The sequence below is a fragment of the Neovison vison genome, chromosome 7 (assembly GCF_020171115.1).
Source record: "Neovison vison isolate M4711 chromosome 7, ASM_NN_V1, whole genome shotgun sequence".
Lineage (NCBI taxonomy): Eukaryota > Metazoa > Chordata > Mammalia > Carnivora > Mustelidae > Neogale > Neogale vison.
The window spans coordinates 130,393,289-130,421,052 of NC_058097.1; the positions used below are offsets into that span (position 1 = coordinate 130,393,289).

The 27,764-nt window shown below is 49.6% G+C and overlaps 1 protein-coding gene across 1 annotated transcript; it reads right to left on the reverse strand.

The window, feature by feature from the left end:
• On the reverse strand, positions 1 to 27,633 carry ENDOD1 (endonuclease domain containing 1). The gene is made up of 2 exons (XM_044258275.1): positions 27,210 to 27,633; positions 1 to 4,245 (listed from the first exon to the last, which is right to left on the reverse strand). Exons 1-2 carry the CDS (start codon positions 27,507 to 27,509, stop codon positions 3,043 to 3,045), a joined length of 1,503 nt encoding a protein of 500 aa, XP_044114210.1. The 5' UTR covers positions 27,510 to 27,633; the 3' UTR covers positions 1 to 3,042.
• Between the last annotated feature and the right edge of the window lie 131 nt (positions 27,634 to 27,764).

Consider the following 27,764-nt stretch of genomic DNA (forward strand, 5'->3'; position numbering starts at 1 on the left):
TGAGTTGTCAATGATTACTTTATTGAGCATTGCAAGGTGCACAGCATTGTACATAGCCTGAAAATGTCAAGGTGACTTTTGTCACACCCTCTGTTAAGGCTTCCCTCATTTCCATGGTCTTGTGGGCTTTGTTCCTGTGCTCCAGGGAGCACGTGCTGGAACGGATTCTGCAGCACTCCTACACTGTGTTTCAGCGGTCAACGGCACCGTGGGTCCGCTCCACTAGGTTTCTGGACTCCTCCAAGACGGGGTCCATGTATTGCTGGTCTCTGCAAACTTCATGTTCAAATTAAGGTTTTGAATCTTGGATGGGATCCATGTTTGACAGATGAATGACCGACGGAATGGTGAGTGCTTCATTCTAGGTCCTTCTCCCAACTCCCTAGTCTGCATGTAGGTAGAAGTGCTGATGGGGAGTGAGAAGCCAACATTCAAAAGGCACAATGGAAAAGAGGGGAGGGGGCCAAAGGTGTGGCTCATCCACAGACTAGAAATTAGCTCCATAATAATGAAGAGCTGACTTCCCCAGGGCCCAAGAACATAACAGAGTGACAGAAAAATCTTCCAAGCTAAAGACAGGGGTCATCAATCCAAATTCTCACCTCAAAGCTCAAAGCAGCTTGGGAGGACCATCCAGCCACCTGCTGGTGTCAGTGCCCATAAATCAGGCTCAGCTACCTCACCCTAAGGGTTTATTTTGCCTTATTATCCGTTCCCAGATTTCACAAAAGACCACACAAAAATAAATAAGACACTAAACAACTAGAAGTGAAAAGAAGGCTTTTCCAAATGGCTCTCAAGAGGCGGTTTGGATGCCCCTGTTCCTTGCCTGGTGCCAAGGGGTTCAAGCTTCCATAGATGTCCTCTCTGGGCCTATCAGTATACAAATACATACTGTGAGGGAACAAACATTCTTTGGGGGGGCAGGAAGCATGGTGCTGTGCATGGACGGCTGACGGTTTCATCCCATAGGCTCAATCCATCCGATTGATGAGCCAGGGCTTGGGCTCTGTTGGTTGGATGATGGAAAAAACCCAGGGAGGCAGCTGAGTACTGACACACACACCGCCGTATCTGACATCCCAGGTGCGATGGGACATGTGGGAAAGACGTTGGCTCCTGATCTGCCACGAGCCAGCAGAGACACTAAAGACAAGCCTGGTGCCTCCCTGTGCCTCCGTTTCTTTATCAGTTGAAGATTTGGCCAGACCATCTATCTGGTGGCTTCAAAGATTCCCTTCCTTTCATCCCCTAGGATTCTTGACCCACAGTACCAAGGCAAACCCTCACCCTTCCATGTACCTCCACACGGCTGAAATGAAGGGAGGCCCACTACAGAGTCTCACACTCACAAACAGAAGTGTTGCTAAAATGCTGCTTAAGATTCTTGAATAAGTCTAGTGTGATACCCCCTACCATGGAACAGTCTGGTGTTCATAATCCCCAACACTGTCTCACCAACTGATCTACTCTGGGTGTGATTCAGTTCCTTTTCTCCAAAATGGAACTCACTACACTCACATTTCTGATCTACCTACCTTCTGGAAGTATTGTTTCTCTCCATTATTCCCTCCTTGTTGCCTTCTGGATCCCAGGTGTTTACAACTAACTATCAGATGAATGGTACTCTACACCCCAATGTCAGTATTTTACATTTGGCCCATTTCTACCTCATGGCAACTCTTTAAAATGTTCAGAAAAATCCAGATGATTCCATCTCAGCTGTGGAAGGCAGAGCAGTTTGGAAGATGCTGCTTTCTCCTTTAGGACAAGATTTAAAATGATGAGTGCTTGATCAGATTAGCTCCCAAATCAAAATTGCATTAATGGGAGCGTTGTGTTTTCTAGCCTCAAACACACTATAAAATGAATTTCCTAAGACACGGTGATTCTTAATCAAGTTTATGCTTACATAAACTTATATATGGATATGGGTTGTTTATTTTTTTCTGAAATGGATAGAATAGTTGTTTTCTTCTTCTGTGGCTCTTCTGTATACATTTATACCAAAACAATCATTTAAGGATAGAGGTCAGAGTATTTTACTATAATGAGTACTTGTCTGATGCATAACAAAGACTGACCTAGAATGCTGGAGAGTACAAATTTTCCTATTGGCTAACATATCAGTCTTTGAGCTCATTCTTGTCAGCCAGAGACTTAATCTACGTCAAGTTAATCCAAGCTTAGCTAAGGATTCTCAAACCTACACCACCTACTCAGAGCAGGGTTCTGACCCTTGTACTCTCCTCTTTATGCCCCAGAGGACTGTGCTACACTGTTCAAAGGGCAAACAATTTTCGCCCTTGCATTCAAACTTTGTTATGCCACATTTAACACAAAATGCTTATCATTACCTTAAAAAAAATGCAGCAAAACTCATCTTGGGAGGGGAAAAAAAAAAAACTAAACACACACACACACACAAACAAAAACAAAAAACATGAAAACTTACACGTCCTTCAAAGCCATGGAAAGCTCAGGGATATTAGCAAATCTTTGTCCCTAAGAAAGTTATTTTAACAAGAAAGCATGTCTGCACTTCACCAAGGTCACCTGAGTTAGAAAGAAAGAGAAGCAAATGAAAACAAATCGACCAGCAACATTATATAAGTTGTACCTCACACCTCATAACAGAAACAAGATTCACACCCCACTCTCTCAGAAATTCTTTGGGTTAAGGTTGTCTCCTTCCTAATTCTTCCCTTCTCTGTAATTCCTAGTTATTACAAATGAACACCAGAGTATCTCAAGTGGTCCATCTAGCAGCAGAGTGAAGGAAGATTCTAATGGTTTGGAAGTTTGCCCATATCTCATAGATGATCTACCTACCCATAATCCCATTCTCAACATCTCTCTTTGGTCAAGTCTAAATTATACCATCTTCCTTTGCAAAACATGCAAATACCCCTACCACAGGCCAAGATATAATGTAATTGAGAGCAAACAGAAACCCATTGTAAAGACAAAATATTCCAGCTTTCTCTATTAAAAAAAAAAATCAAATTCAATGTAACTGGACCCTGCTAGTGTTTTTGAGTTCTATAACTCCCCTGAATTGTCAAAAGTAACCCGGTAGCCAATCCTCTTGCAGATACTAAAAATAACCTGAAACAGGCTCCCCATAGTGCCAAAAGCAGCATCAAAGAGCAGAGAGAGGGTGCCGCCCAGGCCCATGGCGATGTCCTTGCACACAAGTGGAACCGCGCCTATGGTGTGCATGGGGAAAGTGGCCACGTCTACGAGGATTCGGACCGGAATGCCCAGAATGCGGCAAACAGCCTTCAGCAGACAACAAAGGATCCGGAGAACGGCCCTGATGATTTTGACGGTGACTTTGAGTACCTTCCAGGGAATGCTGGCCAACTCTTCCCCGATGGCCAAGAAGTAGGAGATGGTGGCTGAACCCAAGCGGTAAAGGCAACTTTCTATGCCGTTACACACTTGCTTGGTAACAAACCACAGGACGTACATAATGTTCTTCAGGACGCCCACGGCAACGTAATAAAGTAGTTGGAAAAGCTTGATGACGGGGGTGGCGAGGAGGCCCATCAGCTTGCCCAGAAGGCCCCTCCCCTCCTCAGCCGGCTCCGGAGGCAGCGGCGCGGAGCCCTGGCCCTGGGGGCCGGAGAGAGGACGAGCGTCCTCTTTGGTCTGCACCGTTCGCTCTTCGTCCTGGACTTGGTTAACCACTTCCAGGATTTTTTTCATTCTCTCCGTGTCCTGTTGGGCCTCGCCGCAGTTGTCCTGGAACAGCCGGGGGCTGGACGGAAGCAGTTTCTCGAGCTCGGGCACCATCACGTCCTCTATGATGTCACCGTCGCGCGCGTGCTGGACGAAGCCCATGGCCCAGCCGGCCCCGGGCGCGGCGCAGCAGGCGGCCAGCCAGACGAACGCGGGGATGGCCACTCTGTCCTTGACCTTGCGGCGGGAGGGCACGGCGCCGGCAAGGAGATACAGGTCCGCCCCGCCGCCGCACTGCGGGGTCAGGGCCCGCTCCATCAGGCTGCGCAGATCCCGGTACCACCGCTCGCGGAAGGACGGGGCCATGGGAGCTGCGTTTGTGAGCGCGAACGTAGCCACTTGGAAATCATCGCTAAGGGAAACCGGGTACACCTGTCCGCTTTGGTCATCGGAGTCCAAGTAATCTGTGCTGAGGGCCTGCTGGCTTCCCAGGCTGTTCACAGAGGTGAGGGCATCAGCCTCATCACTCGCCTCCTCGAGGTGGCTGGTGGGGTCATCGATCTGAAAGAAGAGAGCAAGTGTTGAGATGCATCCTGTTCCCTGAAGAGAGGGTGCCCCTGGATCGCCTGCACTTGAAGCCGGGGCTCTAGAGTAAAGTCCCTAGGGCACCAGCCCTCCCAGCGCCCGGGTGGGGAAGGGCTTGGTTCTCTGGTGCACACACACTCCTTCCTAGTATCCCAGGACCCTGGTGTTTGGAAGTAGCTGCAGAAGAGGCTGTTCCCTATTTTACTCCCTATGTACACTCCGCCCTTTCTCTGTGGTAATTTACTCTCTCTCTCACGCATACACACAGATTGGGTATTATGAAGCCCCTCTACTATATCATTTATTAAACATTAAATCCCAGGGTCTTAGTCTGCTCACTGACCTCACTGACAGACATGCCCTTGCAATTCCTGCTTCTTGTATTATAACAATTTTTTAACCTATGACAAAACTTTCTTCTGCTCCCAGGCTCACTAGTATTTGAATGTCACTTATTAAAGAACCATCTGAATAACTAAATAAAATCAGAATAACAGCTCCCCGTCATTACTGGTCTTAACTCTACAGAACAGCCCATGGGTCTCGGTAGGCTTCCCTTTCTGAAGGAATGTGAGTGTGTATGTAACTAAAATACCAAACTCACCTATGGGAAACTGGACTAAAAATAGAGTATTTGATGTAGAGATTAGATTTAGAGATTCAAAAATAGAGTATTTGATTTATTTGATTTAGAGATTTGATTTAAATCAAATATATTCTTTGAGACATGATCGTGTAAAGGGCAGTGTATTTTTCCATGTTCTCTGCAGACACAGTTTAATGATCTGGTTATTGCCATTATAGTAAATTACGGACAACACTGCTCCCTGAAGACAAAAATACGCCTGTGATGTAAGAGGTAATTTCAGATTGCATTTCTGGGTTACACTTGCCCTTTGGCACGCACCACTAATCTTGCTCTTTGGTTTCCCAGCGGAACCTCTGGACCAAGGGACGGGTAGAAAGCTCACTCTGTGTGCTCTACCTCCCTGTGGACCTGGTCCCCCTGGGCTGCCCACGTCATTTGATACAATTCCTGCGTTTAATGGAAATTTTTTTCCCTAATCACAACATGCTAAGTAGGTTTTAGAAAAATGAACTCTTCCCCCTCCACCAGCATCCTGCTCCATAAATAATCATAATAAATTCCTTTTCGAATTTAGTATCAAGAAAAAAATGGTTTCTCTCTATGAGTCGGTCTCTGTACCAGAGAGTAAAAGCTCCTGAAACCCATGGGGTTTCTTTCTGTTTGGGAATTAACTGAAAGGAGACTTTCAGAGTTCCTGCCAACATGCATGTAAGAAAAAAAAACTAATTGGGTGCCTGGGTGACTCAGTGCGTTAAGCCTTCAGCTCGGGTCATGATCTCAGGGTCCTGGGACTGAGTCCCGCATTGGGCTCTCTGCTCAGCAGGTAGCCTGCTTCTCCCACCCCCCACCCCCGCCTGTCTCTCTGCCTACTTGTGATCTCTCTCTTTGCCAAATAAATAAATAAAATCTTAAAAAAAAAAAAAAACTAATTTAGAGAATTGCAAAGGAGGGGCACCTGGGTGGCTCAGTCGGTTAAGCGTCTGCCTTTGGTTCAGGTCATGATCCTGGAGTCCTAAGATGTAGTCCCACATCGGGCTCCCTGCTCAGTGGGGAGTCTGCTTCTCCCTCTCTCCCTCACCCACCCTGCACTTGCTTCCTCTCTCAAATAAATAAAATCATAAAAAAAAAAAAATCGCAAAGGAGGACTAGAAGGGAACTACCCATCTATTCAACAATATTTATTGACCATATATTACATGTGAGCAGGACTAGGGAAGGAAGCAGTAGCATGGGTAACCCCCACACCCCACACCCCCATCAATACTTCTTAAGAACTACACGCCAGGCCCTCTTCTGAAAACTTCACATGTATTAAAACAGCAAGTGGCTATACTATGTCTTCACTCATTTAAACTCACCAAAAAACTAGGTACTATGGCATTGCTATCACCTTTGGATAAATGAAGACACTGAGGCACATCAAGCTTAAGCAGCCTAGTCTAGGTCACATAGTGAGGGATGGCAACACCACACAAACACGCCAAGCCCAGCCCCACGGCTGGTGACCTTAATCACTGCTTTATGTGCCTCCAACTAGACCTTCATAACATGAAGAAATGCACCATCTCTTTGGGGAAACAAGACGTAGATACAAAGTTAAATAGGAAACCAAGATAACGGTGCCTGAAGATTACCCTAAATGCTGCAGAAGTGAGATAAAAAGAGTGAATGAATTCCAAAGGAAGAAAGGGCACCATGAATGCAGTCAAGGATGACTTCTTACTTCTTAGAGAAGACAGAAGCTGAGGCAGGATTCGAAGGATACACAAGACTTCCATAAATGTAAAGACAAAGAAAGGTCAGTGAGTCTTAACAAGACTTCTAGACCAAGGCATGGGGGCAGAGACCAGCGGCCTGTAAAAATAGGATTCTTTCTCTTTTAAAAGATTTATTATTTGGCGGGGAGGGGTCAGGAGCAGAGAGAGAGAGAGAGAAAGATTCTCCATCAGACTCCCTGCTGAACACAGGGCCTGAAACGGGGCTTGATCTAACGACCCTGAGATCACAACCCGAGCTAAAGTCAAGAGTCGGATACTCAACTGACTGAGCCAGCCAGGTGCCCCCCAAAATAGGATTCTAAGTAAGGACAAGCAAAAGGCTGAATTGGAAAGGACAGTAGGAAGCAGAGTATAAGTGATCTGATACACAGAAAACTCACCATCGGAAAATTATCTCGACCAGGGAGTGCCCACTGTGCACCAGGCACTGTGGAAAAGCCTCTACACAAAGCATCTTTTTAATCCTAACAGGATCCCCATCACCTCAGATAAGCAAGTTGCAAATAATTACAATTTGGAAAGCACTGCCATGGGGGCATTTACTCTTCACATAATCCAAGGGGCGAGGCACTATCTCCGTTTGACACACAGGAAAGTGCAAACTCAGAGAAGTGATAGAGACAAGGTCACCCAATACGTAAGTGGCAGGCTGAGGTTTATAGCCAGCTTCTCAGACTCCAAAGCCCCAGCCCCAGGCCAGCAGCAGCCCACGCCTCTGGGCGAGGAAGGGAGCATGAGAGCCACATGTTGGCCATGCTGGAGGACAGGCGGGGAACAAAAGACATGGGAAACACAGACAGAGCTGCAGGAGAATCAAGTACCTTGGGTCACATCAGAAGTCAGGGGAGGAGAAAGCTTTGGGTAGAGAAGGTCAATAGTGTGGCCCCCGCCGCAGAGAGGAAAGGGAAGGATGGAGACAATGAGCAAAGTCTTTGATGATTTGAGAATCCTTAGTAAGACTTCAAAGGGCGATTTCCACTGAGGGCTCGGGAAGGAAGGCAGACTGTGAAAGTGACCGGATACGGGCAAGCGTGGACTGCAGACATGGACGGCTTGTTGGAGAAGTCTTAGGTAAAGGCAGACGATGAGCAGGCCCTCAGCCAAGAAGCAGGGCTCCCAGGGAACAGCAAAGATGGTCTTCCAGCCCCCACACACAACCCAGGGATGGGGCCCTGGGAGTGGGGGTGCTTTGAGGTCTGCATGTGTGCAAGGAGCATTTGGGGGCTCGGAGGCATCTCAGGGGAATAGCACCACCACACCGACTGAGTCCCTGAGGGCTTCTGGGCTACGAAATCCATGCAAGCCTCAGGGACCTGAGTCAGCTGGTGCAGATTTGCCACAGTGGAGTCTGTCACCGAGTGTGGTGGGAGGAGCTATTTGTGAACAGTGATAACGGTCTGCAGAACACAAACCTAAAGCTGCAGCAGTCGGCAGCAGGGAGTGCTGCTGCTTTCCCTTCTTTCCTCCTTCCTCTCGCTCGCTTCTCAACTCCCCTGGGAATTCACAAGCACCTTTTCTGAAGCCGTTCAGAGGCCTGGCAGGTAGAGGGGCGCCCCCTTCACTGCCTTCCTGGTATCAAGACAGCACAAGGATTTTGACGGGACAGATGACCCAATGGGGCCAGAAGAACAGAGAGTCCCAGCAAAGACCCGCAAGTCCAGTCAGGGGACTGTGCCAAGAGGTGAGAGAGTGGTAGCAGAGGGAGAGGGGGTGTGCCCTGAGAGAATGCAGAGGTATAGAATGTTCCAGAACACAGAGCTGCACAGAGGCTTTGCAGAGGGCTGGGATGACCAGATCAGGAGGATGGGAATGTGGGAGACGCTTACAACTAGTCACATAGTTTAGTATTAAAAAGAGCCCACATGATGGATCCAACAGAAAGAGATATCCAGAGGAGGGGGGGCTGTCCATGTGGAGATCAGGCTCCTGTGCATTTGCTTCTTACATTTTTACAGACGGCAATTTCCACAGGCATCAGGATAATCTCTCATACTTTCGTCTGCCTAAAACATCATGAAGATTCTGGGCATGGTAGCTTCTAGGTAGGTGGTGACTGATTAGTATGCTGATGATGACGACAGCACTGATGGCATTGGGGGGGGGTGAGGGGGAGGACAGCAGAAGGAATGCTTCTGGGAGCACATGGAGAAGCCTCAGCCCGGGATCCAGGATGACGGAACCTCTGCTGAGAGCACAGGGGGAGGAGGAAAAGGTGTGTTGGGAGCCGGGACTGGGGAGTTCTCTGCCCTAAGTGGGGACATGCAGGCAGAGCCCAGGGAAGGTCTGCAAGCCTCTGGGGCTCACTGTGCCAGGGAATTCAGGAGAGAGGCAAGGAAAGATGCTGGAAGGAAAGGGAGGCTCTGTGGAGGCCGCCCAGGACTAATGGGCCAGGCCAGCTCTGCGTAGGCCAGGACTGTCATTTTTGTACTTGTCCTATCCACAGACATGGCCCACAGTCCAGGGACAGATGCAGAGAAGGAACTGGTGATGATGAAGGGGGCAGAGGGCGTTGGCATCAGAGGCCGGGGGGCAGAGGCCGAGGGCGGCAGGTGGGCTACGGGCACTGCTCACAAAGAGACTGTATGCAGGTGAGAAGCAAGACAGGCTCAGGGGACCTGGACTGGGGGTGCCGGGTGGGAGTAGCTGGGTGTGGCCCAGGAGGGGGGATACAAGGGATAGTCAAGTTGAGCAAGCTGACCGCCAAAGACAGAGTGGGGAGAAGGTAGCCAGGCCCTGAAACCATGTTTTCCCATCTGTCTATGCCCCTGAATGGAAGAGTCCCAGCCCATGGCCAGTGATCTCTGGGTCCCAGCACCCAGCACAGGGGCCCTCCGCAGCAGGAGCGATTGGTAGCCGCTGAAAGAATGATCTCATCCTACAACAGTCTGCCGGTGCCCCTCCTGTCCTCCGGTTTGCAGAGGAGAAAGAGAGGCCCCGGAGAGAACAGCCTGTTCTCCAGTTCTGCTCCGGGATCTGCTATGTGGAAAAGGTAGTCATCTAGAAGGATTCTAAACAGTTGTAAAACTTTGCAGTGATTCGGGAAGGGTGGAGTTTCTCCTCCTGGGGGAGAGTCTTAGGCTGGGGCTAAGATCTGGGGCTGGGGCTAGAGAGGCACTTGCAGGGCTGATCCAGACACGATCCTATCGTCAGGAGAGACCCAGGGGGCCCCTACCTAACTCTGTGGGGACAAAGAGGCTATTTCATTTGGGGAGTTGTTTTATTTTCAAGAAGAACTAAGTAATCGAAGGGCTGAACAGGTGCTGTTCCAGTTCTGGTTCTGCCCTGATCTATGACACACACACACACACACACACACACACACACACACACACTGAAAAGATGCTATCATTTCATGACCACCTCCAAGCAGGGAGAGGGCCCCTCCTTACAAGGAACAGGAGTGCTGCTAACAGTCGGAACATCAGATAATCTTATCAGACCCGGAGCTGGCTGGTGCAAAACAGGCCCTCTCCACAGACACGCACAGGAGAAGCAACATCAACCACATCTGAGGCCTTGGGGGAATCCAGAGCGAATGCCCTCACCCCAGAAAATACCAAGCTGGAGGGAAAGCTGCCTTTCAGCAAAGGAGCAGGAGGCTGGTGGGACCAGGAGAGCAGAAGGATATTTGAGGAGGAATAACCCCTAAGAACTTGCAGCTCTCCGGGAAAGGCATAAACAGAGTTCTGACCCACCCGTTTAAGGAAAAAAAAAAAAAATCCTCCCTGTTTGGCATCCAAAATATTCTTTATCCTCTTGGGAACAGAAACAGCTTTAGAAGACTTAGTAAGTTTGTTTTTTTGTTTTTTAATTTTAATTCTTTTTTTTTTTTTTTCCTTCGGAAAGAGAAATGCAGGGCTTTCCATTTCCTGACCAGCCCTTCAGCACTGAGGCGGGCTTCCCAGTCCTCTCGGGCCTTCCTCCTGGTGATTCACCCTTCCTTTGGGCCCCCAGGGCCACTCACACACCTTCCTGCCTCAGGGAGCAGCGGGCATTTCGAGCTCCAGCCACTGCAAGCCCTGGAGGTGCTCAGGGTATGTCCCTGAACCCTAGGGGTGCAAAGGCAACCAGTGAAGGGTTCTCTCCTCCTAAGTCAGAGGATGACAGAGCAGAAGATAGACTACAGTTCTGTTCCAGCTCCATTGCAGGCTTTTCTTTTTTCTTGGAAGTGTAAAAACAAAAACAAAAACAAAAACAATAGAAGGGAGGGAGTAAAAAATGCACCAAACCTAAACAGCAGTACCAGTGGGAGGGGACACCTGAGGGGAGGCTGGCCGCTGGCCTCAGGGACAAACTCCCCACAGGCTCCTTCTCACACAAAGTGCCAAGTTTCAAACCCCCTCCAGGAGCCGCCCGAAAGTGGGCCGACTCCTTTAAGACCTTTCCAGAAGTGCAGTCCCTCCTCAGGTTACATCATCCCCGCTCTTCTTGGGTTTCCTGCCTTGCTACTTATTGAAGCCCGTTTTCCACTCTCTGCTCTGTTCTTTTCCAGAGCAATTATTCTTAGCATGTGACTGTGTGGTACAGAATTCCGAAAAGTCCGTTAAGCTGAGACATTTCCATTTCTAATTTTTTCCACCTTCTGGGGTCCAGACCAGATTAGAGGTTCTTGGGTCTGCCTGCGCATCAGAATCACCTGGAAGCTTTAAATAAAATATGTCCGAGGCCTCACCCCAGCCCAATTAAATAGGAATTCTGGGGTCAGGAGAGGGCTGGGGATCAGGATGTTTTTAAAGTTCTCCAGGTGATTCTGAGCTGAGAACCTGTGGGGCTAGATCTGTATCAGCGTTTCATTTATCCCATCAGTCTCTGCTGAAATTAACTCCTGCCCAGATGGCCAGTACGAGAAATCAGGGACGGCTCTTTAAATTAGTAGGTTTCAAAATTGTTTGTATCAGAAGCTCCTTGGTCCTTGTTCTTGTGCTTCACCCCAGGGACAGACTGCGTGGTGTGGAGTGGGGCTCCGAGGGCACTTTTACTATCATCCCAGGTGATGCTGATGAACGGTGCTGGGGGGGGGGTCCCCATGAATCCCACACCTAAAAACAAATGTTTGAATCACCTTAGGGTAGTGCCCCAGCTGGGTTTACTGATTCACGTGATGCTTGTGATTCCGGAGAGCATTATCCTCCCGCTGCAGGAGCGCCGATGATGATACCGAGGGAGAGAGCGGAGTACCATAGGGCCATTTAAGCCTGCCGCCTATCGGACCCGTTAGTAGTCTGGTCACAGATGTGTGTAAGCATGGATTTCCTGCCTTATCCATACATGGAACCAGAAGCCCATTTTTGCTATTTATACTCTTTTGAGCATATCTCACTACGCTAAGGTCTTTGACAGCAACCTCGATTTCCTGGTTAAATGACAAACGGGCATATTTGTCAGCACAACCCCCCTCCCCAAAACTCCTCCAATCTCTTCCCTCAAGTCTTCCCTTACTTCAACCAAAATAGGCTAATCCGTCCCCAACCATGTGAGTTACATGGAGATCGTGTGACTGCTTCCCTGGTTCCGTCTGCACTGCCCCCCTCCTCCCTACCCCCGTCACCTGTGACCTCAGGGGTTAGGGGGTGCCTCCACCATTCCTCTCTACTTGCATTCCACCTGGCTACTGGGGCCCAGCCCCGACCTCACAGCCTCCCGTGCTGGGTGGTCCCCTTTGTCCTCCCACATCCATTTTCCACTTTTCTCCACCTGCTCTGTGCTCCAGGAGGCTGACTTTTAGGGAGCACATCGTCTGAGCTCTCATGCCCTCTGGCTTCTGACTGAAGCAGCCAGGGGAGGATGGGAGAGAGAAAGACCGGGGTATTTCTTCCTTTGCTCCCCCCGCCCCCCACCTGGCTGCTCTGACTGAGTTTCTCAGTGGTCATGGCACCAACCAGGCTCCCACCTGATCCCACAGGCTTGGAAGGGTGACAGCCTTCTGTAAATGGCTAGGCCCTAGCAGCTTTGCCATACCTTGTTGACTCCCTTAATTCTCTGGAAATAATTTCTTCATTCCATTCTTTTGGCTAAGCTATGTGAAGAGTTCCATCCATTTCCTTCCAGGACCCTGGTGCAAACAACCTTCCCAAGATCGCTTTCCCAAGATCGCAACTTTCCCAGTCCTGGGAGACTGATTCCACCTTGGGGCCTTTGTGGCATGAGTTACACACAGAGTTGGTACACAGAGCTGGTTCCATCAAGTAGGGAAGGTCCCTTGGGTAGTCAAATATGGCTACCCAGACTGGGGTCTCCCAGACAACCCGGCGATCTCAGCCCTCATCAATCATTATGCTATAGCTAATTTCTATTTCTAAATTAACTATTTCTGAAAGAAAGCACTTCTTACCACATGACCCCCTCCTACCCACCTCCTTGCCAGTCACATCCGGCCAGCAGCCCATCAGAGGGCACTCTCTCGGATTTTCAATCCAAGAAATTCAGAGACTGACAACAATCACAGTGTGAAGCAGTTTATGGCTGAGAGCCAGGTTGACTCACTGAAAAGCAGGAAAGCTGTGAAAAGACTAGGAGAGGAGGATAGAGACCCTGAAGACTAAAAGACCATTTGACTTCTAGAAGTTTCCCAGCTCTGGTTCCTTGGAGGCCTGTGTGTATCTCTGTTCCCATGTCTGTGAATCTACTAGGGATCTATTACCACAGCCCTGCCCTTCACCTGAATAAGCTTGCATAAGCCTGTGATTCATATGCCAACCAGCCTGAAGCATCAGGAGAACCCAGCAAGTCCCCTGTGGGAGTTGGGGCAGGAACCTTATAGGCATGAAACCTTCCAGACACCTGGATTAAATTTCAGAAGATGAAGAGATAGGTCTGTCTTGGTTCCAGAAGTCTGGGAACAGACTGGAGGGGTACCCCATGGAGCAGAGAGAAGGAACTTCTACCGAGCTCCCCAACAAAGACCATATCAATGGGCAAAGGAACATGGAGGACTCTGAGAAGAAGCTGAGACCAGTCACAAGGAAGGTAGCAATGGAGCAGGAGTATGGATTTTTGTTTTTGCTTTTGACCAGCTCAACAGTTTTATTAGAGAAATCCAGGGTTACACAGGACTTTAGAGTTAGTGTTGGGACCTTTTTTTTAATTTTTTTGCCGAAGTTGCATACGACACTGACAAGCACTGGTTCTGCATCTGCTTGGCCTGACCTGTCTTCTTGCATTTGGCCACCTTGAGAGTCTGACCTCTTGCTTTCCTGGCTCAGGCCAGGAAACCCCTTGAGAAATAATACTAAGGCCAACAGGAGCATGGTGACCCTCGGCCTGGCATGGTCTGGGAAGCAAAGGTTACTTGTTCATTCTGCATGCTTAATGTATGCATACTGAGTGCTTGGACACAATGGGGAGTGCCTTTTGCATACACTGTCACACCATCTTCCCAACCCCCACCGGTGGAATGGGGACAATTTGTTAGGCCCATGCCACAGAGAAGGAACTAAGCTCCACGAAATTCAGTAACATTTCCAAGGTCACAGAGCTGGTAAATGACAGAGTTAGGACTCAACCCAATTGTGTCTCTCTACAAGTGCCACCCTCTTAAACACTCTGTATGCTTGTTCAGTCCTTGCCCCTTTGGGGCTAACAGTCTAGAAGGAGAGAATTCAGTGATGGTCATGATCTGCCTTCCTGACTTAAGTAACAAGACACCTGCAGAAACGGACTGTGTCTTATTCCAGGGCGGTGTCTGAGACTCCTACTTCTTGGCTTGGTACTGAGAACTCACTAAATGGTTTCCATGTGGACGAGAATGGCAACACCCATCACAATGTCAATCAGCAACTGGGGGGTGCGGCTCCCAGGTGGCTCAGTTGTTAAGCATCTGCCTTCGGCTCAGGTCGTGATCTCAGGGTCCTGGGATTGCATCAGGCTCTCTGCTCAGCGGGAAGCCTGTTTCTCCCTCTCCCACTCACCCTGCTTGTGTTTTCTCTCTCGCTCTCACTCTCAAATAAATAAAATAAATCTTAAACAAATGAACAAACAAAAAGATGCAGTCTAAGCCTACCTCTTAAACCCCAAGTCACGGATGATACTCTCTGGTCTCTGGTCGACTGTGACCACATTTATTACGTACATGAATGAGAGAAGGTACTTAGGCGCTGGCTGTGGCAAGAATGGAGGAGCAGAATGGAACCCAATACTGACAGCAGCAAAAGCCAACAGTACCATGCCTGGTCCATGAGCCACAGCCTGCGATATAACCACTGTCAACCCAATTATGGGGTCACCCTTGTTGGAAAACTGAGAAAGGCTCAGAGCCTGTCTCCACACAAGATGACAGCTACAAGAAATAGCCTTTCTCTGAAGCCGACTGACAGATTTACCCTCCATTTGGAAGACCATTAGAGAAGGGGACCTGACAGCCCTACCGCCTTTCCCACAGCATAGTAACTCTCACTGTGGGGAAATGGTTTATTTGTTTCCAAACTAAACCCTCCTCGAACTATTAAATCTTAACCCGTGTGTCTTCAGCACAAAAGAGACAGCATGTGCTTCTCAATGTTGTATAATAAATATGATTTGAAGCTAGTAAATCTGCCCTCAGGCAAAACCATTTCCATTTGTTCAACCTTTTCTCCTGGGCTTTATGAATTATGAATGTCGCTCTTGTTTTTTTTTTAAGATTTTTTTTTTTTTAGGTTTTACATATTTTTTTGACAGAGAGGGAGAGAGCACGAGCAGGGGGAGCGGCAGACAGAGGCAGAGAGAGAAGGAGAAGCAGGCTCCCCTGCTGAGCAAGGCGCCTGATGTGGGGCTCGAGCCCAGGACCTCAAGATCATGACCTGAGTCGGAGGCAGACACTTTACCAACTGAGCCATCCAGGTGCCCCAAATGTCACTCTTCTTCAAGTTCTTCTAAATGTGAGACTATACGACAGCAGGGCTCAGGAAAAGACCCAGATTAGAAATGAGGAGACTAGTCAGTTCTGCCACTAACTGGGTTCCTGATGTTGGGCAGGCCAGTGAGTCCCCCATAAGAGGACAAGCATCACCCCTGCTCAGGAGCACAGGAAGGGGCAAGAAGTAAGATTATTTTAGGCTACCCTTGAGTTATCTAGACAGTGACTGGAAAAAATATGATAAAGTAGACTTTGTATTTGAAGGGCCCAGGCCTTCTATATCTTTTCTTTTCTTTTTTTTTTTAAGATTTTCTTTATTTATTTGAGAGAGAGAGAGCAAGAGCAGGGTGAGGAGCACAGGGAGAGGCAGGCTCCCTGCTAAGCAGGGAGGCCCACGCGGGGCTCTATCCCAGGACTCCAGGATCATGACCTGAGCCGAAGGCAGACGCTTAACTAACTGAGCCACCCAGGCCCCCAGGTCTTCTATTTCTAAATTAAATAAATTATTTCTATTCATGTGCAAATTCACTCATGAAGAGCCCCTTCACTTTCTCACTCCAAGGGTATGGCGGTCCTTTGAGTGTCTTGTTAGCTGTGGCTCCGGGGTCCAAAAGGGTGCTGAATCTTGTTGACTAGAATGAAAGGCCTGAGAGCCTATATGCATCTCTTTGTGAATAGAAATTTTTGAAATGTTAGCGCGCGCGCACACACACACTCAACTGTCTGTGAGAAATGAGATCCTTTTCTTTATATACTTCTAAAATGCTCAAAAAATATTTTTACCATAAGCATATATTACTTCTATAATCCTAAAAACCCTTACTATAAATGATGGCCATCATCATACATTAATAGGATTAGCTGAAAATTGTCTGCGGGTCCAGATCTAGGGCTGCCGGGATGCAAGAGGACTAGGATTGCCCACGTTTCAAATTACACTGTTACTGTTCAATCCATATTTGCTAAGTGGTCCACACTGAGCAACATTTCTTCATCACTTACAAAGCGCTGGCATGAAGCTCAACCAGGGGCGGCAAGCTACAGCCTGTGGAGCCAAATCCGGCCAAGCACCAGTGTTCATGAATAAAGTTCCCTCGGGACACAGTGATGTTCACTCATTTACGGATTATTATCCAGAGCTGTTTTTGTGCGAAAACAGCCCAGTTGAATAGCTGCATCAGAGACTTTAGGGCCCACAGAGCCTAAAATACTTCCTATTTGGCCATTTACAGTAAACGGGTGCTGGTCCCTGGGTTAGAGACAGAGGCTCGGACAGTGAGCAACCAGAGCCCTGTACTCTCCTTCATGGCACTTCGTGTCTCACTGGGTGGCACTCAGTCCCACAAAGATGTGTAACTGTGACGCACTAACAAAGAATGGTGAGCTCTGGTGCTTAGAGAATATTCTGGGAAGTTGCCCTATTTGGGAATTTCAAGGAAGACAAAATGCAAAACCAAACAGCAGGTACGTAAGTCCTTTGACAGGAATTAGGAAAACAGCATTACCACCACCCCCATCGAAATGATCCAAAATAGCTAGAGGTGAAGGCCTTGCAATGTGTGTGGCACCAGATAAGGCTGGGTGGGAAGTGGGAGACGCGTGTGCAGGACTCTAGGGCACTCTGGGGACCATGATAAGGACTTATCTTTACATGAGGAGAAATGGAGAGCCCCGAGGCTTTCCAGGGAGGCTGTTGGAGGCACGACGGGCTTGATGATCTGAGAGGATTTCTCTGGCTTCCAAGGGGAGTAAGTTTAGAGATGCGGGAGGAAAAATTAACCAGTGCGGAAGCTGTTTTGCAGAGGCCTAGAGGAAGATGAGGGGAGCTTGGCCCTCCAGGTGCAGATGGAAGGGATCATGGGGGCAGGTGTGTCCAGTGAAGGTCCAAGAGCAACGGCCCCAAATGGTGCCCTTGGCCATGAAGGAGGAATCTGCCATCCTGGGCACCATGGTTTCACACTGGAGATACTCAAGAATGAGAAAAGACCAGTGGTGGTTCATAACTTCACCTTTCCCTTCCCCAGGCTTCCATGCACCCTGACATTTTGGCAGATGACCAGTCTTTTGGAAACATCGACAGTGGCCATTTCCTTATGCGGTCCAGTCAGTCCTGCATCCTGGTCAATTCACTCAAAACACTGATGGGATATGGGTCCACTTCTTCCCTCGGTTATAGTTAAATAATGATACAAGGACCTCCTAAAACCAATGCTACCATCTCCCAGACACGGTGGGAGCTCGCAGGCTGGGTGGATATCGGGTGACCTAGGACATGAGGGCAAAGGTAAGAGCTTGCATGGGGATGGAGGACATCAGTTTCCGAACAGTCCTAAAGGAAAAAAGGAATTTCTATACTTTCAAGGACGTGGGAGGTGCTGAGTTGGAGCGAAGGCCCTCTCCCGGTCCCAAAGCAGGGTGTGTGACATTCCCCGGGTATGAAGTGACAGAATGTACTGGGTTCAGCTGTCTCTCCTACTCTGGGCAACCAGGCAGGGGGCACCGGAGGGACTCTCAAGCTCTCAAGGGCTGATGGATGGATGAACGGGTACTCTCTCTCTGTTCCAGAGGTGGGGCTCTGGAGGGTGTGGTTTTCTTGCCCCCCACATCCCCACCTCCGGGGGCAGTTGGCATCTGATCAGGAGCTGGACTCTCCTGAGGCTCGTACAGGGCACCCAGCCCACTTGCAGCTGCAACAGCTCCACACCCCACAAAAGCAAGAGCCCTCCCTCATCCTGGCCACACTGAGACTCAGTGATCCTTGCTCCCTGACAAGGGTTTTTAGAAGATCCCCCTTCCCCAACCCTTTGGAAAATGTCTGTTTGCATAATGGCCACAGGATGGACTCAGGGTGGATTGGAGCAGAGCACAATTGCAAAAGGGGGGCAACAACCTCCTTGGCCCAGCGCAGCACCTCCGGCTCCTGTAATCCACCGTGGCTTCAGCACGAGGATGCCCCTGAGGGCCATGAGCATCCTCAAGTGTGGGCATGCGGCTGTGGGCTGGGAATGTGCTTCTGCTCTATAAAATCCTGATAAGTGAGCATGCGAACTTTGCAAAGAGCAGCTTCACTCCGCAGAGGGAAATAGGAGATCCCGCACGTTAACAGGTTTGCTAAGACAGGCAGCTCCACGAGCTCTCTGATGTCAGAGAGCCCCAGTACTACCCTTCCTGGCTGTGTGAGTGTGGATGACGAAGCCACCCTCTCTGTGCCTCAGTAGCCTCCTCTGCCCCAGGAGGATCACAACAGCACCAATTCCCTGCGGCTGCCATAAGGATTATGTGAGATCACATGTGAAAACAGGCCTGGAAGAGTGCCCAGGGTGGTAAGGAAACCCCCAGCGAGCTCCCGGCCCGACCTGAAGCTCCACCAAGGACACGGAGAAGCATCTCGTACTTAGCCCGGCTAACACGCCAGCTCCTCTCTGGGATCCTGGTCTCATTCGCGGCAGCCCCATTCTTTCAGTTGTTCTGGCCAAAGTCCTTGGAGTTGTCTGCGACTCCTCCCTTTCTCTCCCTCTTGGCTCTTCCTTCAAAATAGACCTAGAACTAGACCACCACCCCCAGTGCTCCAAGCCACCCCTGTCTCTTGCCGGAGTATTGGAAGTTCCCATCTGGCCTCTCTGCTTCTACCTTTGAACCCACACAGCCTGTTCTGAATGCAGCTGCCAAAATGATCCCATTAAAATTTAAGTCAGAGCATGTCAAAACCCCCCTGCTCAAAGTCGGCTCAGTGGCATCCCATCTCACACGAGTAAAAGCCAAGTTCCTTACAGACAGCCCAGGAGCCCTACATGGTCTGCCATCTCCCACCCCACCTCTTGGACCTCATCTCCTGCTACTCTCCTCATGAATCTTTCGCTTGCCCTATTGGCCTCTTCGTCAAACATGAGGAACACTCCTGCCTCCGGCCTTTGCGCTTACTTTTCTCTCTGCCTAGAACACCCAACCCCCAGGTACCTGCATGACTGGCTTTGTCCCTTCCTTCAGGTTTGTACCCAAAATCACCTCCACAATGACACTTTTCCTGAAAACCCTTTGAAAACATCACCTTTTCCCTGTAGCTCATATCCTCCTGCCTTGCTTTATTTTTCTTCTTAGTACTTTCACTATTTAATTTGTTATATCTTTTATTTATTTATCACCTGTGTCCTCTATTCGATAGTAAGCTCCACAAGAGAAGGTATTTTTGTCTGTTTGATTCACTGCTCTGTTCCCAGGGCCAAGAACGGTACCTGACACATAGCAGATGCTTTAATAAATATTTGTTGATTTAAGGAATTAACTAATTCCCTAAGTTAGTTCCTAATTCCCTAATTCCTTAAGAAGGCCAGGGCCGAGGGCCTTGTTAAAGCATTAAGCATTCCTGCCAACCGAAACTCAAAACCAATCATGCCTAAAATTAAGGTCCAAGTTGACTGGAACATGTAATTTAACCTTTATTGTCACACGCTATTTCAGCCTCCTCTTTACTCTGCAAAATGAAATGTACCCATATTTTTTATCTTGATTCAAAGTATAAGATGTTCTCAACCTGACCTCTTCAGAGGGAGCCATAAGCTGTCCGGCACTGGGTCAAAAGAAGCTGACCGGAATACTAACGGTGCTTCTATTTTTGGTTCATACCATGAGTCGGTTTCTCTTTTATTCCTCCTTCCTTTCACTGGCCAAGGAGATGCATCAGCAGGCAACAAATTATGGCTGCCACAGATGCCGCGTTCCATGGGGCCGATCAGTTACGCGGCCACTCCGGAGACATGATCTACGACTTGAAGGGGGATGAAGGGGGACCACATTCTCAATCCAACGGCAATTCTAGGAGTAAGATTAGATCACAGGAAGCACAAGCTCCTAGCGAGTGGGAGGATTTATTTTCTCATATTCTCACTTGTACTTCAGAAGTTTCACTGACTGTTTAAAAGGAAGAGAAATCTGAAACCCGAAGAATAAACTCTTTATTCAGGGAAAGTTCCATTGTATCACCATGAGCTTGTAACTGAGCTGAGGACAATCTGAAGCCGATTCCAAAGCAAAGCCACAAATCATCCAAAGAACTAGATGAATTCTGTAAAATGAAAATAAGCGAACAACCCTAGTCCATCAGTTTGGAATCTGGAGAGGAAACGTGAAAGCTGTCCCTGGAAGACCTCATGCTCAAGTAGGAAGGACACAAAGAACTTGGGAATCAGGCAGCCGTGACCTCCCATCCAGGCTCTGCACCCAGCAGCTGTGGGACCGTGGGTAAATGGCTTCAGCATGCCAAAGCTCAGTGTCCAAAACTCTCAAACATGGGTCCCAACATCTAGTTATAGGAGTGAGTTAATTAGCGAAGACGCTTGTCCACAGTGAGGGAGTCGGTAAGTGCTAGCTCCTTTCCTGGACTGTCCGAATTTCAGTCTGAACTAAAAGAACGGTGCCCAGAGATGTCACCACTGAACTGTCTGGGGCCAAAAGGGCCTGGAGATGTTCTGCCAATGTAGGGCCTTGCTTCTGAGAACGAGCACAAATCCAACAGGAACACTGAATTCCAAGAGAGAGAAAAAGGCAGAAGAGGAGAAAAATGCAAGGAAAAGGAGTGGAGGTGATTCGTGCTTTTGCTATGTGCACCCAAGGAAGGAAGCAATTGTGAGTGACTGACTCTGGAATCATCCCTTTGAGTCAGCCGCTTCCCAGGCTTGCCCAGAGTCAGCGCTGCAGACTGCAATGCCATTGTTCACTGTCTGTTTTGTGACAACACACCTCTTGGTGACTCAGGACAGAGAGGGTGGAGGTGTTTCTGGCACCAATTTTATTTTTGTTCTTTCAATCACCTCAATCCATTCATTCATCCATCTAGTCATTCAATCTCTCACCAAAGCTCTTTCTGAGCACTTGTACGATGTGAAATACAAGCCTGGTGTTTGAGATGGTGCAGATGGAGGGTTTATGTTTTAAGAGAGTTGTAGAATTTTAAGAGTCACCTGCCGAATCCAACATTTCATTTTTGTGTTTGTATTTGTGTAGGTCTTACACATTTTATAGCACATGACTCTTGATCTCGGGGTCGTGGGTTCAAGCCCTATACTAGGCGTGGAGCTTACTTAAAAATATAAAAATAAATATATTTTATATTAAAATTATTATTTTTTATTATTTATATCATTATTTTATATGTATTATTTATATTCTTATTATTATATTTTTATATAATAAAATAAAAAGGGGAGCTGACTTAGTCAGCAGAGCATGCGACTCTTGATCTCAGGATTGTGAGTTCAAGGTAGGTATTGGGATTCTCTCTCTCCCTCTGCCCTCCAACCCCCCTGCACTCTCTAAGTAAGACCTTAGTAAAACAGATACCTTTGTATTTCCTAAGACCTCACCATATTCCAGGTACCGTGCTATAGGTTCATGTGTGTTACTCTGGTCATGTGTCACAAACACTCTATGAAGTTAAACACTATTGCTGCTTCAAATGAGCAGATCAGAAAAACAGGACTCAAAGAATTTAAGGTCACATAGCCTATAAGCAGCAGAGCAGGAAGTGTGGATTCAAGTCTGGATTCAAACTAGAAAGTCTGTATCAGAATTGTCCTGTTTGCTGCACAGGGATTCAAGTATATGATGTCTTCTATGTATCTGTTCTCTGACACAATGAAAAAGGGACTGATGTTAGAATAAAGGCCTGTGTGACAGTTTCAGGGTGTGTGTAGGTGAGAAGCCACTGATAGAAATTAAAGATCCAGAATTTAATCAAGTTCTAAATTGCAATCACTGTTCCCAGGCATTTACTGAAATCTGAAATATGGCCTCACTGGGCCCTTTAGGACAATGCTCTTATAGCTAACCAGAATGTACCCTTCACTCCAGAGCCACTTACACCTAAGCCTCGTAAGTACGAGGCCAGATTTCTGCTCCCACTTGTCCTGCTCACTATTGAAATGAGCAATAGAGTGGAAATTAAGACCCCACATACAAGACGAGAATTAATAACCTACGGCCATTAATGCGGTGGCTCAACTATGAGGTCAAAGTGATATATGCAAAGAGCATTGGACTGAGAGCACATAATCATGAGTTCAAATCCAAGCTGTGCGACCCTGGGAGCATTGCTTAACCCCTCTGAGTCCATTTCCTCATCTCTACAATGAACACAATGACATCTACCTCCGAGTATTTTTGTGAGATTAAATAAGTGTACGCCGAATACAAAGCCAGATGCATCCAGGGTTCATCTTGATAAAACGGTAGTCATGTATGACGGCCTCCAGCATAAATGGACAGTGCACGTTGGTAAAGCATCACTGATATCTTCTCCAAAAATGCTTCCATTAAATGGAAAGGAACTGAGAGATGAAAAGGTCTGGGGCTCCCCGTACAAAAGAGCAGTTCTCAAGTCTCTCAAGTCTTGACTAGAAACTTTTTAAAGCATCTCCACCATGCTAATGGGGGGAATATTTTCTCACCTTTTTTGCCTTTTCCTGCATTCCCTATTTATTTATTTACTTATTATTTATTTCTTAAGATTTTACTTATTTGTTTGACATACACAGTGAGAGCACAAGTGGGGGAAGGTGTGAAGGGAGAAGGAGAAGCAGACTCCCCGCTGAGCAGGGAGCCCAACGTGGGGCTCAATCCCAGGACCCTGGGATCATGACCTGAACCAAAGGCAGATGCTTAACTGACCGAGCCATCCAGGCACCCCTCCCCCATTCATTCCACATAAAACTACAACAGCCCACTGTTTTCTCTGCTTGCTTTGGAGTTCTCCTTCTGCCCCTCAGAAGATCCCATTTAAATTCTTCCCTTGTGGGTGGACATGGGATCCTGTATCTGACACCAAAAGCTGTTGTCCCAAGAAGAGATCTAAACCCTTTGGGGTCGTTCCAGAAGCCAGAGCTGGGACTAATAGGGTGGACTTAGAAGAAGGTTCCAGCTCTGTCCATGGAACGTGTTTGTATTAGCAGCTGCTGGCCAGCTATGGGGCAAGCCTGTGCAGCAGTGTGGGTCCCACCACGAAAGCTCAAGCCGAGTGTCTCACCCACTGCTGCCTGACTGAGCCCAACAGCACATTATTTGATTCAACCCTTGCTGAGGGACTGTGTGTACCCCAGGCACTAGGAACACAAGCAGGATGAGTGAGACGCAGCACTGTCCTCTCAAGGCCTCACATGGAAGAGACCGACCATAAGCAGGTCATTACAAAACAATGTGCAAAGGGACGCCTTGGTGGCTCAGTCGGTTAAGCGGCTGCCTTGGGTTCGGGTCATGATCCCAGGGTCCTGGGATCGAGCCCTGCATCAGGCTCCTTGCTCAGTGGGGATCCCGCTTCTCCCTCTGCCTGCCGCTCCCCCTGTTCATGCACCCTCTCCCTCTCTTTATGACAAATGAATTAGTCTTTAAAAAAAAAAAACAAAAAACAATGTGGGGAATACAAAATAGAGAAATTATCAGAGTCCTGAGCAGTGGAGCTAAGTCAGGTGGGCAACTCCTTTTAGAAGAGAGGATACCTTGGCAGTCTTAAAGGATGGAGGAGGGGAAGAAGTGAGGGCAAGAGAGGACAGTACAGAAAGGGGATTCGGGGCCAAAGGAATGAGCATGAGGACAGAAGTAGAAGTGACAAGCAGTATGGTTTCTGAGGGCCATGCCAGCAGCTGGATAATGCTAGAACAGAAAATGCGAGGGTGGGGAGGAGTGAGAACCAAGGCAGGAGCTGGAGCCAGGAGCCAGGATGTGGAGAGCCTTGTAAACTGCACCCTGCAGAATGAATTCGGTCTGGCAGGTGTCGGGCAGCCAATACCTTAGAGTTTTAAGCTCAAGAGTGATGAAGTTTCTCCAATCTTCAATTTGGGGTTTTTTCCCCCAAGGGAAACAGGACAGCTGTGAAAGATTCTGAATTGGGCTGTGGAAGCCCCCCAGGGGCCAGCAGAGCCCTGCCTGACTCATCACTCAGGGCAAGCTCCTTCAGCCTCCCACCTCTTCCTCCCCGTCTGCTGGGCCTCTCGGTAAAGCTGACTTCAGAGAAAGGGGATGTAGGCACAAGGCAGCTCAGCATTACAAAGTGCTCTGAAGCAGCCAGAAGTCCACAGTGAGCCTTGAGCATCCTTCTGCAGTGGGGACCTTGGCTGGAAGGCAGGTCCTGGGATCCAGGCCAGGGGGTGGGGCGGGGGGGGTGGTGGTGGAGAAAGGTCAGGTTTGCTGCAGTGTGCTCCAGAGCCCACCTGCATCTCATCTTGCAGCTTTTTCTCCCTCCCTTTTTCCTTCCCTCCCTCCTGATACCCTCTGGCTCCTGACTGAGGGTGGGGGGAGGGGCCAGGAGGGGCGGGGCCGGGTGAGGAGGGGTGGGGGCGCCAGGGAAGGAAGGAGCGGTCAGGAACCCATCCTGCAGGGAAAAGCATCAGCCACCACCACCATTCTGACCTCCCCAGCCAGGAACTCAATGGCCTCCTCTCCTCTTCCAGATCACTGTTCATCTCCCACTCTCAAGCTGCCATTTGGACCCCTGTCTTCCCTCCTTCCCCATCCTCTTTTACCTCTCCAGTGCCAGTCCTCATTTCCTGCCCCCCAGGGGCCCAGGATCTCCTCTGCCTCTGTGACTTGGTTCTACCCCCCAACTTGCTCCAACTTTTTCTGGAATTGCACCGATGGCTCTGCCTCACTAAGTCTCGATGATTCCTTCACACCTGCCCTCTCCTTTCCATCATTCCCCTCCATTGGGAACACCTAAGCAGACTGTCACCTACCTACTTCTACTAGTTCAGTAGCTCCAACCACTCCCCACACACTAATCCCTGAATGTGCATTTCTCCCTTTAGCTGTTCCCTCCAAAGCACCAGGAGGCTTGGACCTGTCCTCTTGCTCTTTGTCTCCTGAATTCTGCCTCCTCCTCCAACCACTGCACAAATGTCATCCTGACCCTAAGGCTTTCCCCTCTCACCTCCAAGAGAGATGAAATCTAATAGGACTTTGTTTACCTTTATTAAATATGGGCTTTGCTTAGGTCCTAATAACACTAGTACTTATGTGCCAGGCATCTCTCAGAGAACTTTATACAGTCACTCATTTAAATCCTCAATGCCACCCTGTTATTAGCTCCAGGATAACCTGCCCAGTTTTACAGCTAGTCAATACAGAAACATTCTCAAACCCACATGGCTTGGCTCGGACCAGTTGTTTTGCCACTCTCCACCCAGCAGGGTTTTTCACCTGCACAGCAGGAAGCCTTACAGCACAAGAGCCACCCCCTATTGTCCTGGTACCCTAAGTTCCTGGCACCCAGCAGGTGATTATTAAATGTGCTCCAAATTCAACCGAAATACAGCGCACATTCCTGTGTCTTCCTCACATGTATGTTCTGTCTCCTCGAGCCATCCAGGAGATCCTCAAGGAGAAAAACTTATGTCATCCGTTTCTTGAGAGGCCCACAGTCGTGAGGCATAATGAATTGGGGGACAGGGAGAGAGCTTGAAGCTGGGGCAAACTATGGCAGATTAATATATGTCTTATGTGCGTACAATTTACAATGGCATTTTCACACGTGCCTGATCTCCTAGGTCTTGACATCAAGGTGAGGGCTATGGATTGGATGCGGGCAGGAAGGGAAGTAGACTTACGTGCAAGATGGGATGAGTCCTGGTCAAGCTCTCAGAGCTAGAACTATCTGGACAACATTACAGGGATTACTGCCCAGGGCTCTGAATGCAGACCCTGAAAGCCACAGTCTGTTCCCGAGTGGTTTTGGCCAGCTGTGACCATCAGTGGGCTCAGTGAGGAGCTCTGCCCCCTGCCAGGGTGGTCTGGGTGGCTGGGGCCAGCATAGGAAATAGTGGAAGATGGGTGAGGGACAGAGAACCTACCAGAAGGGAGCGTGGCTGGGTGTGCAGAGGGGGCTAGCTAAGCAGAGACAGGATGTGTTAAGGCAGGTTCAGCAGGGCCTCTGGGGACCTTCTGCAGTGTCGGGTCACCCTCCCCAGAACACTCATGACACGGTTTCCAAGTGGTCTGATAATATAGATGTGAAGAGTCAGGCAAAACTAGCTTGCCCTTCCCACTAATTGAAGATAGTCAGTCTCCCCACTGCTTATAACTATGCCATGGCATTTCAAAACTATGTATCTTTATTGTCCTAACTCAGCAAAACCACAGGTCGGAGTTACTCCATGTCCTGTGCACAAGGGGTTTTCAGACTCAGGTGGCCTCAGCAGAAGAGCTTTTCCGTAGTAGAAAGGGAGGTAAACTTCTAAGCCCAAACACCTGTCCCATCTTACCAGCTGACTGGACTTCCACAGGTCTCTTCACTCCCTGGGCCTTGATCTCCTCTTCTGCAAAATGGGCATGAAAACGCCCACCCACCCGCCTACCCTGGCCCAAAAAACTGTGGCGAGGCCCTGCGCCACCGCCTGTGGGCTCCCAGAGGAGGCTTTGCGCTGATTTGAACTGTCCGTCTCACGCCCCTCACCGGTCGGGAAATGAAGGAGACACTGCAGACATCTACCCCGAAAGGCAGGGGAGAACCCCCTCCCACTGGGGACCGCGGGGGCCCCTGCGGCTGAAGCGTTGGCTTACGGATCGCCAAGCCCTGGCTGCGGCTCAGACGGGGTGCGGCGGGGAGGATCGGAGACCCGGGGTTCCTGACCCGGCCCCAAGACGCGGGGGCTTCCTTTCCCCGCCCGCGCCCTCGCGGCGGCGGCCCAGCGCGCCCCCCACCTCCCCTACTCCCCCGGGGCTACAGCCCCGCGCCCGAGCTCGGGCACCGCTCGCTCACCTGCGGCTCCACCAGCCAGCGGGGCTCGGCGCCGGCAGCCGCGGGGCGCGCGGCGCGGAACGCCGAGTACACGGGGATGCGGTCCCGGCGGCTGTACAGGGTGGCGAAGCGCTCGGCGCCCTCGAAGCGCTGACAGATCTTCACGTGGGCCTCGGCCGCCAGCCCCGCAGGCGGTGTCCCGGCGTAGAAGAACCGGTCGCATTCGCCGAAGCCGGCTTCCTCCTCGCCCACGAGCCGGCCTTCTAGCAGCCCGGCCAGGGCGAGGAGGCTGCCCAGCGCGATCCAGCGCGCGGGCCGCATGGCGGCCTCTGCGGGCGCGGCGGGGGCCGAGCGGCGGCCGGCCGGGGGTGGGGGCGCGCGGGCTGTGCGGGCTGGGAAGTCGCGAGGGGAAGTCGGGACCCGGGCGCGGGCGCGGCGCGGCGGGGCGAGCGCACGGCGGGGCCGGGCTGGGCGGCCGGGCGGCGGGGGGCGGCCGGGCGGCGGGGGGCGGGCCGGGGCGCGAGGCCGCGCCTCCCTCCCTCCCACCCGCCCGCGCGGAAGATGGCCGCGGAGGCC